Source organism: Mastomys coucha, unplaced genomic scaffold (assembly GCF_008632895.1).
Source record: "Mastomys coucha isolate ucsf_1 unplaced genomic scaffold, UCSF_Mcou_1 pScaffold20, whole genome shotgun sequence".
NCBI lineage: Eukaryota > Metazoa > Chordata > Mammalia > Rodentia > Muridae > Mastomys > Mastomys coucha.
The window spans coordinates 140,396,589-140,411,627 of NW_022196903.1; the positions used below are offsets into that span (position 1 = coordinate 140,396,589).

The 15,039-nt window shown below is 46.1% G+C and overlaps 1 protein-coding gene across 1 annotated transcript in view; it reads right to left on the minus strand.

Moving 5' to 3' along the window:
- The window catches only part of Itpr2 (inositol 1,4,5-trisphosphate receptor type 2), a 421,140-nt gene that overhangs the window by 290,739 nt on the left and 115,362 nt on the right, over positions 1-15,039 (minus strand). The window contains exons 14-15 of the mRNA XM_031383897.1: positions 9,890-10,031; positions 6,370-6,531 (exon numbers count right to left, since the gene is read on the minus strand). Of these exons, the coding sequence (XP_031239757.1) occupies positions 6,370-6,531; positions 9,890-10,031 (304 nt within the window). The remainder of the gene's footprint in view (positions 1-6,369; positions 6,532-9,889; positions 10,032-15,039) is intronic.

A 15,039-nucleotide genomic window follows, 5' to 3' on the forward strand; every position in this document is an offset into this window, starting at 1 on the left:
GGTATCTTCTGCCCCTGAGATTCTCTCTTCTATCTCTTGTATTCTGTAGGTGATGCTTGCATCTATGTTCCCTAACTTCTTTCCTAAGATTTCTAACTCCAGAGTTGTCTCTCTTCATGATTTCTTAATTGTTTCTACTTCCATTTTTAGGTCCTGGATGGTTTTGCTCAACTCCTTCACCTGTTTGGTTGTGCTTTCCTATAATTCCTTAAGGGATTTTTGTGTTTCCTCTTTAAGGGCTTGTATCTCTTTACCTGCGTTCTCCGTATTTCTTTAAAGGAGTTATTCTTGTCCTTCTTAAATTCCTCTATCACCATTGTGAGACATGATTTTAGATCCAAATCTTGCTTTTCCGGTATTTTGGGATATCCAGGACTTGCTGCAGTGGGAGTACTAGGTTCTGATGAAGCCAAGTGGTCTTGGTTTCTGTTGGTAAGATGGATTCTTGCGTTTACCTTTCGACATCTGTTGATCTCTGGTGTTATATATTTTTGCTGTCTTTGGCTGGAGCTTGTTCCTCCTTGGGTCTGTAAGCCTGTATTAGCACTTCTGGGAGATCAGCTCTCCTTTGGTAAAATCCGTGCGCAGAGAGCTGTGGATCAGTTGTCCCTCCTGAGTCCTAGGGTCAGATCACGCCCTGGAGACAGGCTCTCTGCTTGCAGGAAAGGTGCAGACAGGGCTGTGGATCTGCTGTCCTTCCTAGGTGTAGACAGAGGTAGAAAGGATCCTGTCCCAGCTGCCCTGCCGCTTCTGAGGCCTGTGCCTCCTAGCTGGTCCTGCCTTAGAAAGTCCTATTCTTTTTTTTTAATGGTGTGTGTGTGTGTGTGTGTGTGTCCATGTATGTCTCTGTACCACATACATGCAGTACCCACAGAGGCCAGAAGAGGGTGTCAGATGTCCTGGAACTAGAGTTACAGGTGGTGCAGCCCCCATGTGGGTGCTAGGATCTGCAGCAGCCAGAGCCCTAACCACTGAGCCAACTCTCCAGTCCTGCTCCTTGTCCCTCACACTCATTCTGCTAGGTCCCTAACCAGCCGGGATCACTTGTCACCCTGTGTGCCAGCCACACATCCATATAACCTTAGAGCTAGGAACGCCCCCTCCTCAATGACAAAGGCTCACCTTTTCTAGGGGTTTCTCCTTGGGAATGCACCTCTGTTTCTTATGAGATAATTTACTAATTAGAAAGTAGTTTTTGCCTTGGGCAAAATATACAGGAGCATATGTAGCCCTTGAAAGTGATATTGGGGCCGGACAGTGGCAGTGCACGCCTTTAATCCCAGCACTTGGGAGGCAGAGGCAGGTGGATTTCTGAGTTTGAGGCCAGCCTGGTCTACAGAGTTCCAGGACAGCCAGGGCTACATAGAGAAACCCTGTCTCGAAAAAAGAAAAAAAAAAAAAGAAAGAAAGAAGAAGAAAATGATATTGGTTCCGCAAATCTAACTGTAATCTAGGCAGCTCTTTGTGGCCTTTCAGAATGATGGCTTGCTACTGAGTAGCCAATTAACTGCGTTGTACGGCTTTAAAGCTGCATATTGATTTACGCACTTCTATGACCACCAGAGCCACAGTTCCAAGATGAGGCCAACTTCCAAGTTGTTGATAAATAATTAAATGAAATTAAAGGAACTATTGAGTTCTCTAAATAATAATAAACCCAGACACAACATTAAAGGCCTGGGTTAGCACTAAATCACACATGAACTCCTTATTAGAATATAAAAGAAAAAAATAAAATACAAAGCTTTCTGACTACATTTTAAAACATTTTTCTTAGAGTAGTTACCCTGGATCATCTCTTCTCAACCTGTGGGTCACGAGCCCTTTGGGGGTCAAGCGACCCTTTCACAGGCATTGCCTAACTTCCTCAGAAAACACAGATATTTACGTCACCACTCACAACAGTAGCAAAGTTACAGTTAGAAATAGCAATGAATGTAATTTTATGGTTGGAGGTCACTACAGCACGAGGAACTGTATTAATGGGTTGCAGCATTGGGAAGGTGGAGAAACACTGTCCTAGAGAGATCAGCTCCATGGCAGAGCACCTTAGAGGAGGGGCTTACTGTGGCTCAGGGTCATTGAATACAGCCACACAGCCCCTGTGATAGGAAGCCAGGACAGAAGAAGGTAGGCTGGTCACCTTGCACGCACTTGGTTAGGAGGGGCAGGGCCAATGCTCAGCTCACTGTCTCTCTTTATTTAGTCCTGGGCCCACCCCCATGGGATGGTGCTGCCCATATTCCAGGTCTTCCATCTTCAGGTAACACCCTCACAGACCTGCCCAGAGGTGAGTCACCTCGGTGATTCCACCCAGTTCACACTGAGAGAGAAGACCATCTTCACACTGCTTCTTGCTGAATCCGAAGCAGTCTTGGTTTTTATTTTTGACAGCTCCACTCTGCCCCATATGCAGTATACTGTGGCCATATCTGGCCTCCACTCTCTCTTCATGACTCTCACTCCTGCCAGAACCCACTTCTCCCCCTCACCCCCACCCCCGTTAGTCCTGTCTTTGTGCATGTGCAGGCCTTATGCGGGTAGCCACATCTGCTGTGTGTTCATGAGCACAACACCATGACATAACCAGAACACAGGGCTCCTTCCCTCACGGCCCTAGCTTCCACAGTCCTCTCACCACCTCTTCTGAAACTTTCCCTGAGTCTTTGGGGTGACAGAGACACCCATGTGGGTCTGAACAAATGCCAACACACTTAATTCAACAGAATAGAGAAAGGGATTCAGTTCCCAATGAGATTCTGCAGGAAGAAATGAGGGGTACAGGACCCAAGCCTTGGTAAGCACCCAGCAGTCTTAATCCTTGCTCAGAGCAGTGAGTTTGCTCTAGAGGAGGGGAGGGGAGGGGAGGGAGGAGGGAAAGGAAGGGGAGGGGACAGGAGAGGGGAGGAGACAGGAGAGGATAGGAGAGAAGAGGAGAAAATAGGAAAGAAGAGGAGAGGAGGAGAGAGAAGAGGAGAGGAGGGAAGAGTAGAGGAGGGAAGGGAGGGGAAAGGTGGGAAGGGGAGGGCAAAGGAGAGGAGGGGGAGGAGAGAAGAAGATAGGAAAGAAGAGGAGAGGAGGGGAGAGAAGAGGAGAGGAGGGGAGAGAAGAGGAGAGGAGGGAAGAGGAGAGGAGGGAAGGGAGGGGAAGGGTGGGAAGGGAGGTGAAAGGAGAGGAGGAGAACGGAGGGGAGGGGAGGGCAAGGGAGAGGAGATTACATACAGGACATGACAGGAAAGGACAGAACAGGAGTGAATCACCCACTGCAATACACTTCAAGGAAATTAGAGAATGTGTCAATATCTACCTGGGCAGGTGACTGTGTGCACGCATGTATGTACACATGCTCATATGTGTTTGTGTGTCAGGAGATGGGTGTTTTCAGGGCAGACTCCTATCATGTCTCTGAACATCAGATGCCAGATGTAACAAACCACTGTCTTAAGCCACCACCCCCACAAAGCCACCTACTGCCAGACCTTCCTTGCCATGATGCACTGGGCCCTTAGACTGAGCCAGACAAACAATTCCTGTCAGTTGCTCCTTGAGAGGCATTGATCACAGCTACAAGAGAAGTAACTAACTAGCACAGGGGACCCAAGAAGGGAAGTGGGGAGGAGCTGCCTCTGCACACGCATGCACCCCAGCACTCAGTCAGTCAGGTGCTGTGCAGGACGTCTCTAGTTCCACACCCCTGAATGTCTGGAATGTCTGAAGGTCTGCCTGGATCCCTATCCCTTCCCATGGAGACACGAATGCCATTCTCCACACTGCCATCCTACAGGAATATAGTGAACTAGGCTTGAAAGGCTGGAGAATCTTAGAATTTAAAATGAGGGCATTTAATAGAAATGTATGTATACTGTATAACCTTTACCTAAAAGGGGGCATGGAAAACCTCTGTAACAAGCCAAAAATGTGGAGTAGCCAGTTCCAGGAACTTGGCTAACTCAGAGCCTCAGGGCTCTGGTTCCCGAGACCTGCCCCTCCTGACTGATCCACAATGAGGGCAGAACTAATGAAGGTCTACTGGTTTATGAGATTCTCCACCCTGCCGACCATAGATGAAGATTACATTCCTAGAAGGAATATGTTCCCCTCCCTAACTGAATACCTTGGGTTGGGTCCCTCTGAAATTTTCCACTGTTTTTATGTTATGTTTCCTTGGTAACCCACTCCCCCTCCCCAGTTTGTGGTTTTTCCCTTTAAATACCCCTCACTTCTTGTGTTCAGGGTCGAACTCCTCTGGTCTGCAAGGTCACGAGATCGACCCCAGTACCGGCCTATCCCAAATAAACCTCATGTGATTGCAGCAAGATTAACTCTCTCGTGAGTTATTGGGTGGTCGCTTCATCCTGGGACTTGAGTGAGGCTCTCCCCAGCTCTGGGGGGTCTTTCAGGCTCATCACCAGGACAGTATTAGAGATGCCTTTCACACTACGGATTGTATGTCAGGGATCTAAATTCAGGATGTTTAAGAGTCTTCTTGCTCGTGTTTCTTGATGGATTATTTATTGTAGCTAATCTGTGTTACATATTCTTTTTGGTACTTTATTAATCTTGAAGCTGAATTCCAAAGCCAACATATTTTAACACATTCTTCCTAAAGGAAAAAGAAAAAAATGTTTTCTTGCCAAAATATTTTCAAGCTCTCAGGACCTGACTCAGAGGCTGGGTTCACACACTGGGTCCATTTTTAAAACTGAGGGTGTCGGAGAGTCAAGGTGCCTGCCTGCTGCCAAGTTTGATCCCCAATACCACAATAAGAAAAATGGAAAGAGTAAACAAACATGAAACACTGTAAGCCTGAGTATACTCCAAGCTCCTCTGTCTCCACTCTTGATCTTGATTGTTTAAACTGAGCTGGTTTGTGAAAACTGCTTAAAACTGTAACGAAAGGAACGAAAGCTGACTGCTGCCAGCTTGTCTCAACACCCCAACCACCCCAGCCACCCCACCCCCACCCCACCCCCCACCATAGCCCTACCCCCACCACCCCATCAACCCCCTACCATCCCCCTAACCCTCTATTATCCCCCACTCCCCACCATCCCTCCACCTCCCTCCTAACCCCCACCATCCCCCCAACTATCCCCCACCTCCAATCTGTCACTCTGAGCTCTGCTATCAGACCTTGCCTCCCAGCCCTCTCGTGACCTAAACTCTGCAGAGCACCAGTCATGCACCAACCCTTCTACTAGGTAAGAAATGCATGAAGAAGAAACTGTCAAGTGATCAATAACGTAAATAGCTTTATATCAGACATTTGCCTTATTGAACCCAATGTAAAATATTACAGAGTTTTAAAGATGATTTGTATTTTGTGTGTATGAGTGTTTTGCCTGCATATGCAGTGCCAACAGAGGCCAAAAGGAGACATTGGATCATCTGGGGCTAGAGTTACAGAGGGCCATGAGCTACCATGTGAGAGCTGAGAATCAAACCCAGGTCTTCTGGAAGAGAAGTTAGTGCTCTCAACCACTGACCCATCATCTCTCCAGATATTTTTAAGACAAAGTGAGACTTGAACAGAGGTTTCACTAGCAGAATAGTTTTTTGCTACATCCCTAGATGCACACAAGTTACCCCCATCTCCCACAGCTTAAACTGCACGGGGACCATGGCAGCCTTTCCAACGCCATCATTCTTTCTCTCTACCCTGTTACAGTTCGAATGTGAAATGTCCCCCACAGTCACATGGGTTGGTACACTTGGTCCCCAGCAGGGGGCAGATTATAGAAGGTTGCAGAACCTTTGGGTAGAGCCTCTATAGAGGAAGTGGGTCACCCCGAGGGTGGGCGTTGAGCTTTCATAACCCAACTTCCTGTTTGTTCTCTGCTTCCTGTTCTGCCAAGAGGTGAGGAGTGACCCTGTGCCCTCCCCTCCATGAGAGACTGTTCACCTTCAATCTGTAGGCCCAAGTAAGCCCTCCCCCCCAAAAAAAAAACCAAAAACAAACAAAAAAGTGCCTGCTTCCACACAGCCATGCAGCTGATTCCCATTCGTCATAGCTCCCCAGCTCCTGAACATCGAAGACCTGCCCCCACTCTCCTTCCCTCAGTCCTTTCCTCCCGTTTCAGGTGCCACTAGATGGTATCTTAAGTGCACACGCAGCAAGGCTGCACCTCCCGAGCTCCTCACGCAAAGAATAGGTCAAGGTCCCCCGCTCAGCAGGTGCTGGGACCATGCACAGATACGCACATCCCACCTTCTTCAAGTCTAACTCCCAAGAACGAACGCCTGTTTATCTCCCTACAGGTGGTTCTCTGAGCTACCCACATAAAGCCCGCGCTTGCAAAGCCCAGTTCCCACCTCCTCCGGTCTACATTTTAACAGCCACCAAAGCCCAGGCTGAGGCTGCAGACCCACCTGGTTCTTCCTGTAGTCCTGCTGCGAATGCCGCAGCACACGGTAGCAGAGGCGCAGCACATACTTGTACGGAGCATAGCGCTGGTCGCCCAGGTCCTCCAGCCTCAGCATTGAACCTTCTCCAGCCTTCTCCTTGAAAGGCGCTTTAAGAATCCCAAACACCTAGAGGAATAAAATGATTCTCCTGTTTTGATGGACACACGAGCATGCTTTGCGCCTTATTTGCATTTTTAACAGATAACACGGACATAGAAACACTGTAGAAATATGCAACTGGAATTAATGCAAAGGCTCCCCACTTCCTACTTAGTGGGGGTGGGAGAAGATGCTAGTGGTAGGTAGTCCTGAATAGTGAACAAGAACAAACCAAAACCCCAATGCTTACAAGAATACCAAAGTCAACAACAAATCCACTACATCAACAGCATGATTGATTTTATTTAGAAATTGTATTCTATTAAGATGGTAAATACTTAAGTGTTTGTGTGAATCTACACAGAAATATTCAGATGAATTAAAATGTTTTCTATATGTTTTTATTTATTCTGTTATTTTTCAGTAACTTCCCCAAATTCAAACAATATAAAGGACATATACATTTTTTTTTTTTACCCAAAATTTACAAGTGATGGCTTCCAAATGTCTCGCCTTGTTCTAGACAAAAGGAAATAACTCCAAACACATATGCACCAATACCAGTGATTCTAAATACAAGAAATTCTCAGTGGCCCTTCACTGTTCACAGCAGGCAGATAAATGGCCACAAGAAAGAGTATATCAACAAGAAGCCGCAGGCGTGATCCTGGAGGCACCCTCACACCCAGGCACCCCATCTCCCACAGGACGCCAAATTCTTGCTAGGTCAGGGATCACTGGAAAAGCAGTATGAGGAGGCAACTCTGACTGCAGAGGGCCTTCTAGAGAGAAGACAGCAGGCTGAGAAAGTTCTCCAAGAAAGATCATGTGATCAAAGCCATGAGCCTCAAAACAAGAATTCAAAATGGAAAGGAATTGTCCCTTGGAGTTCATGAAATATGATGGAATGTTTCCTTGAGACTTTTATGTTTTCAAATGCCTTTTTGCAACAGGTGGAGATTATTTCAGGCATCCACAACTGGTCAAAATAGAGACTTCAAGGCCCTGGGGTGCCCAAGTCTGATTAATACAACTGCACACATCCCTCTTTCCTAAGGCACAGAAACTTACGGGAGAGGAGGTGGAAAGATTGTAACAGCCAGAAGTCCAGGGTATCTGCTCTGAGATTGTGCCTTTGATGTGTGACCTATGAACTCTAAACAACACGGTTGCCTGAACAAGACCAGTGTAAGGGCTGGGCCAGTTGACTCGTGAACTTGGATAAGGGAAATTCCGCATGACTGGACCCTCAAGTGAAGAGCTAGAGGTAGTCAGTGCCCATTCCAGGGACCAGGTCCCACACAGGTTGTCTGATACCAAGTGGTCAACACTGGACGCAAATGAGTAAACTCAGTAGGTTATATATACATATAAACAATGAACTCAGTAGGTTGCATATACAAATAAATAATGAACTCAGTAAGTTGTATATACATATAAATAATTAACTCAGTAGGTTGTATATACATATAAATGCACATACATATAATAATAGGGAGAAATCATGAATTTGGAGGAGAGAGAACTTGGAAGGGGAGAGGGCAGGGCAAATGCAAGATAAATGCAGTCAGTATGTATGAAGTTCTCAAAAAAATAAAATTATTTTTGAAAAGAAGAATTTTATGTCCCCTAGACCTTGAATTATTCTGTATTTATATTATGAAATAAAAAGTTGGGCACAGTAGTTAATGTATTCATAATTCACTCAAGGTCCTAAAAGTCCCTGAAATCTAATGCTTTCTGAAAACAATTTACTGCTGTCAGAAAGATTTTCCCTGAGACCTGAGAGTTTTATTTTACTTCATAAAAACACTTTCCAGACATTCTGTGGATCTCAACCACACTATGTCTTCAGTTTTCCTTTCCCAACTCAGCATGCAATGTTAATTAATGTCAATTAATTAGTGCTATGATTGGTATGTTTTTAAGGCTTTTCCTTGAGGCCATATGTGGTTATTACAAAAGCTAATTATTTAAATCATTATTTATTATATTTATATATAAATATAAGTTGATATATTAATAAAACAATAAAAATGTGAAACTGCAAGAATGTCCATTTGCACATTACTGGGAAGCACATTAATTAACTGGTATGTTGTGCACTTGAGAGTTCTGGACCAGACTCCCACTCCTCCCTGGAGAAGATGGAAGCAGGTGTGCCTTAGTCAGGGTTTCTATTCCTGCACAAACATCAAGACCAAGAAGCAAGTTGGGAGGAAAGGGTTTATTTAGCTTACACTTCCACATTGCTGTTCATCACCAAAGGAAGTCAGGACAGGAACTCAAGCAGGTCAGGAAGCAGGAGCTGATGCAGAGGCCATGGAGGGATGTTTCTTACTAGTTTGCTTCCTATGGTTTGCTCAGCTTGCTTTCTTATAGAGCCCAGGACTACAAGCCTAGGGATGGCACCACCTACAATGGGCCCTCCCACCCTTGATGGCTAATTGAGAAAATGCCTTATACCTGGATCTCATGGAGGCACTTCCCCCAGGGAGGCTCCTTTCTCTGTGATAACTCCAGCCTGTGTCAAGTTGACACACAAAGCCAGCCAGTACAAGGTGGAATGGTTCCAAAGTCACCTGGAAATTCTAGCCACTAGTTTTTCCAAGGCAGTTTCTAGAGATGCTCTGACCACACCAAGCATTTGGGGACATGTGGTGGATGCCTCTAAGCTGGCCCCAAATGGTCCCTAACTCCAGTCCACCATCCCTGTGGAATTTTCTCTGATGGACTTGGTGGCATCTATGATAATGTCTTAAAGACTCCATAGCTGAGTCTAGGTCTCTTCCCCTCTCTGGATCCCTCAATCTTAAGGGAAACCATCTCCCTTTGGTGACCAAAGCCCATCACAGTGAGGAAGGCACAGCAAGGAGCGTGAGGCAGCTGCTTGCACTGTGTGCAGGGCCAAGGTCAGAACAACCATGCTATGCTTAGATCTTTCTCCACTTTACGGTCTCAGATCTCCTCCCGGGGTGGATGGCCTAGAGTTAAAAATGAGTCTTCCAACATCAGTTAACCTCTAGGCAGGTTCATCAGCGTCTCCCCAGCATCTGCCGAGCTGACACTGACCTTCAGAGGGAGGCAGTACCTGGTCTGGAGGCAGACTTGACCTAAACTCTATGAGCAATCTCCAAGGTGGATCTCCTCTCAGTCCACCCTTGAGGAGACAGCCACCCCACTGAACACCTTGACAGTCCCTCTGAGAATGCCTCTGAGCATGTACCACCCCACAGAAGCAGCTCTCACACTTAAAACTCCCAGAAGCTGAAATACGCGTGTATGTGTCGCTTGTTACGCAGCAAGGCATGACAGATACAAAGAGTTCCCTGATGCCGTAACTCAAAACATAAAATATGCAAATGTGTCTTGTTAAGCAACTCACCTGCGCCAGTATATTCTGTTCCCTCATTAGTTTTTGCCGTTCACGGTTTGGCTTGGTGATGACCACATCCAGAACGTCCTGTCCGTTGTTGGTCACGTCGGCCACAAAGAAAATGAGGTCTTCCAACAACTTAGTCACAAACCTATCACCAAAAAAAGATTATGACAACCTTAGACTTTAAAGATTAAGTCTAAGAACTAGAACACTAAGAAAGCTAAACTCTTTTTAAAAATATTTAATCAACAAAATATAATGTCGAATGCAATTGCTACTCACCTGAAACTTTCACAATATTCACCCCCACCCACAACTCCAGTTCCAATTCTATCAATTATTTGCAAATAGTAATTAAATAAAATCCTGTGAGTCTCAAGGATCAGTGGGCTGAGGAGAGAACACAACGGTGAGTTGATGTCTTCCAAACACTGGGTTTTTATTTTTGTTTGTTTTTTTGTTTTGTTTGTTTCTTGTTTTGGTTTGGTTTGTTTTTTTAGTTTTTCGAGACAGGGTTTCTCTGTGTAGCTCTGGCTGTCCTGGATCTCACTCTGTAGACCAGGCTGGCCTTGAACTCAGAAATCAACCTGCCTCTGCCTCCCAAGTGCTAGGATTAAAGGCGTGTGCCACCACCACCCAGCTCCAAACACTGTTCTTAAAACAACCCTCTACTACCAGGAGATTAATAGCAGGCTGCAGTGAGACTGGAGCCAAGTGGCTCTCTGCTCAATGTACATTAAGCTTGAACATAAATCTTGTCTCTTGCTGGAAATAACTGGAACTGGGTGTGTAGACATGAAAAACAAAAGGCTCAGCTTTTCATGACTCTCAATTGTTCTTAAAGTAGGTAATAATGAGACAATGAGAAGAACATTATTTTATATATATTCTATAAAGTCATATGTATTTATAAATATTAAGTATTAATGTTTTATATTTATATATTATCTATTTTACATATACATATATGTATAAAATATGCATATGTGTGTGTTTTATATGTATATAATATATAAAAATATATATATATATGTGTGTGTATATATATGATAAGTGAGACCTGGCTAGAATCACTATTTATGTCTGATATCAATTCCCTATCAGAGATGAGAAAATCACACACTCCTAAGAAAAGTCATGCAACAGACTTTCTGTCAGATTCAGCAAAGTTAGATAAAATATATTATGTATTTTAAAAGACGCATACTTGAAAATAAAAGAGGCCACATGGGTCAAGAACAAAATAAGAGCTGGGAGCAGCAAATGGCACACACCTTCACCTTCAATCTAGCACTCGGGAGTCAGAGGCAGGGGGAGCTCTGAGTTTTAGGCCAGCTTGGTCTACACCTTCACCTTCAATCTAGCACTCGGGAGTCAGAGGCAGGAGGAGCTCTGAGTTCTAGGCCAGCTTGGTCTACACCTTCACCTTCAATCCAGCACTCGGGAGTCAGAGGCAGGGGGAGCTCTGAGTTCTAGGCCAGCCTGGTCCACACCTTCACCTTCAATCCAGCACTCGGGAGTCAGAGGCAGGGGGAGCTCTGAGTTCTAGGCCAGCCTGGTCCACACCTTCACCTTCAATCCAGCACTCGGGAGTCAGAGGCAGGGGGAGCTCTGAGTTCTAGGCCAGCCTGGTCCACACCTTCACCTTCAATCCAGCACTCGGGAGTCAGAGGCGGGGGGAGCTCTGAGTTCTAGGCCAGCCTAGTCTACACCTTCACCTTCAATCCAGCATTCAGGAGTCAGAGGCAGGGGGAGCTCTGAGGTCTAGGCCAGCCTGGTCCACACCTTCACCTTCAATCCAGCACTCGGGAGTCAGAGGCGGGGGGAGCTCTGAGTTCTAGGCCAGCCTGGTCTACAGAGCAAGAGGGAGTTCCCAGACACCCAGAGCCACACAGAGAAACCCTGTCTCTTGAAAAACAAAACTGTGAGGACACAGACAGAGGCCCCCTTGCAGAACCTCAGAAATTCAGAGCCCTGTGTGGGCTGTAGCTGGGCAGATACTGAAGGGACAGGAAGCACACAGAAGGAACCTCCCGGCCTGTGATCACACAGCCCACATGCCTGCCCTTACCAGAGGAGACTCAACATCACACCTCAGTGTGGGCTGGTGGAGAGGGCTCAGGTATTGGCCATAGATAGAAAATGAATGAGTACCCAGAGAAAAGGCAATATTGTTCCACCTAAGAGAAGCCTGCATAATTAAATCACAAAACACAGAAAACTGACATTAGGAAAGACAGCCATCAAGCTAAAACTCAGAAGGCTGGTTCATTGCTAATAAAACTGAAGTAACAAAGCCATTCTAAGTGACATTTAAATGAGTGTGTTGTCAGTCCTCAGCAGATAAAGCAATTACCATAAGAGAACATAATTTAAAATGGTAGATGTGAATGAAGGGTGGATGGGAGAGACAAGAACCAGCAGAAATCTGAGCAATAAAAGTTTACAGAAATTCACCTACTTGCAATTATAAGGCAGTATCAAAGGGATATAGCTAACAGCATACAGACACTTTTAAAAGCAAATTATAAAGAGAAAAAGAAATTAAAGAGGTCAAGATCATTATTGGGTACACAGAAGTCAAGGACTCCCTGGAGGTATGGGAGGGAAGGGGAGGAAGAAAAAAGAAGAGAGGGGAGGAGATGGGGGACCAAGAGGGAAGAGGGAGAGAGGGAGGGAGAGAGGGAGGGAGAGAGGGAGGGAGGGGGAGGAAGAGAGGGAGAGTGGAAGGGGAGGAAGAGAGGGAGAGTGGAAGGGGAGGGAAAGAGGGAGGGAAGAAGGGGAAGGGAGAGAGGGAGGGAAGAAGGGGAAGGGAAGAAAGGGGAGGGAAAGGGGGAGGGAAGGAAGGAGGAGGGAGAGGAGGAGGGATGGGGGACCAGGGAAGAGGAACAGAGTAGGAGAGGAGGAGGGAGGAAGGGATGCATCCTAGTTTACATGACGCGTTTATAAGAACCACCACTCAGCTCAAAGACATGGTGGGTTTTTTAAGGTGCTGGGTTTGGAAACAAGTCTAGCACGGTCTCGGGCTGACTGGATAGACACTCTGTGACTGAGCCATGTTCCAGGTCCCCAGCTGCATGAGGAAGTGGGCCTAGCTGCATGAAGAGGTAGGCACAACAGCCTTGACCTTTGCAGTGCACAGAGCACACACTGCATGACCTGGCACATATCGAGCGAGCTCTCAGTCTCACTGAATTAACTGCATCTCTGAGGAGCTGTAACAGAGGACCCTCTGTGGACAAAGCAGGTCCCTCAGAGACTGTAAGAAGTGTGTGCCTTCTCAGGCTCCACACAGAGGTTGACACCTCGTGCTCCCTCCCTCCCCATGGTGCACTCCTAAAACTCTGTTTTCTTGGCACAGTCATGCGGTATACAACCAGGAAATTCAAATGGAAATATCTAAGGCTGAAGCAGATGAAGCCTGACACAGGAGCTGCACCCACAGAGTCACTTCCTGGGGTGACTAAAGGAACTCACAGGGGAGAGAGAGGAGAGAGAGATCCAACCACAGGGCTCTCAGAGGCAGGCCTTGCTGTGTTCTCAAACCCTCCCTCTGACCTTGGTTTCGAATAAAAAGAAGAGCTAATAATAACTGCAGTCTCCGTAGGGGGAAAAGTCAGGGTTGTCAGTTATTCTCAGAATGAATTTTCTATTGAATTCTAAAGTTGAGGGACTAAGAGCCAGTTCGCTGCTCTGACAGGCAATGTGGACTGCATCTGGATGAGGGGTGACATCATCAGAAAATGCAACCTCCCAGATCTCAGGGAGCCCTAGCTGTTTTTTCTCACTGAAGCAGCAGAGGGACAGGCGGGGATGGAGTGATCCAGGGACACTCTGGCCCTCAGTCCTCCTGAGGCAGATCTGGAGGAGCTGGGTTCCCCCTGACAGAAACTGGAGAAAAATGGCCTGTGGGAGGAGGTACCCAGAAGACCCCAACACCATGAATGGGAATCTTCACTCAGGAGATACTTCACATTTACCAAAAGACTCAGAGAAATACAGTAACTTTCTGTGAACATGAGAGATAGGCAGAGACAATTCATCCAGACATTCCCATCTGCGCACTGAGATCCATTTTTGCTGTGAGCTGGCTTTGCCCTTCAATCATCTGTAGCTCTAAGAGTGGCCAGTTTCTGCTTCTGGCCTTGGTTTACTGGCCACCACAGGGTGGGTATAAGGACAGGTGTCAAATGTAGGTTTCCGCAAGGATGGTAAGAACAGACAGGAAGCTGAGACCCATTTGACTGCTTGTCAGCATAGCAACAAAGTTTAAGTGAAAGATGTATTATATGGCAAATGTCTAAGGCATATGATGCAATGTATCTAGAATGTATACATTTAGTAACAGAACTCTCAGAGATATGGTGGTCATATTCATCCTGTATCTTTCCTACCCAATCCAGAGCTTGTTAAGTTCACCCATGCCATCACACACATGTATAGTTCATTCATGTTCCTGGCTGTATAGTACTCCACTCTATGAGCATAGTACTATTTTATTCTTCAACTATGGCAAACATGGATAGCCTTCAGTTTGGGGTTGTTTAGAACGAGGCTGGACATTTTTGCCCTTGTGTTCTGAGCTTCTTTTGGACAGATGTCCAACTGAGGAATGAACCAATGAGCCACAGCATCTGTTTCTCTGACTTTACTGTTCCTGGCTGGGCTGTTTAGCAAGGAGCTTATCATCTCAATGACCGTAGGTGAGAGCTCTGGTGTGCATGGCCAGAGACTCAGCAAATAGCTCCTTACTGTTCAGATTTGAAGTCTGCAGTGTATCACAAAGAGAAGAAGAGGGAGGAATCTATACCCTGAGGCCACGAGAAACACCAACTGTCAATCATGTAACTGGATCCCCCACTCACTATGTAATTTAACCCAGGTAGAGTTTAGCCTCCATTTCCTTTGGGCAAAATGGGAATTGCTATTTAAGTACTACTTGAAAACTTGGGTTTTCAGAATTCCTGTATATTGCAGCATTTTCTCTGTCCAATCACATTAGGACAGTGACAGGCCTGTGATTGGACAGGAATAAAGAGGTGGAGCTAGAAGTTGAGGAGGGAAAGGGGGCAGGAGCAGGAAGATAGTGGAGAATCAGAACCATGGAGGCAGGTGAAGATGACGGTCCAGACCCCGCATGGTTATAACAGCCACAG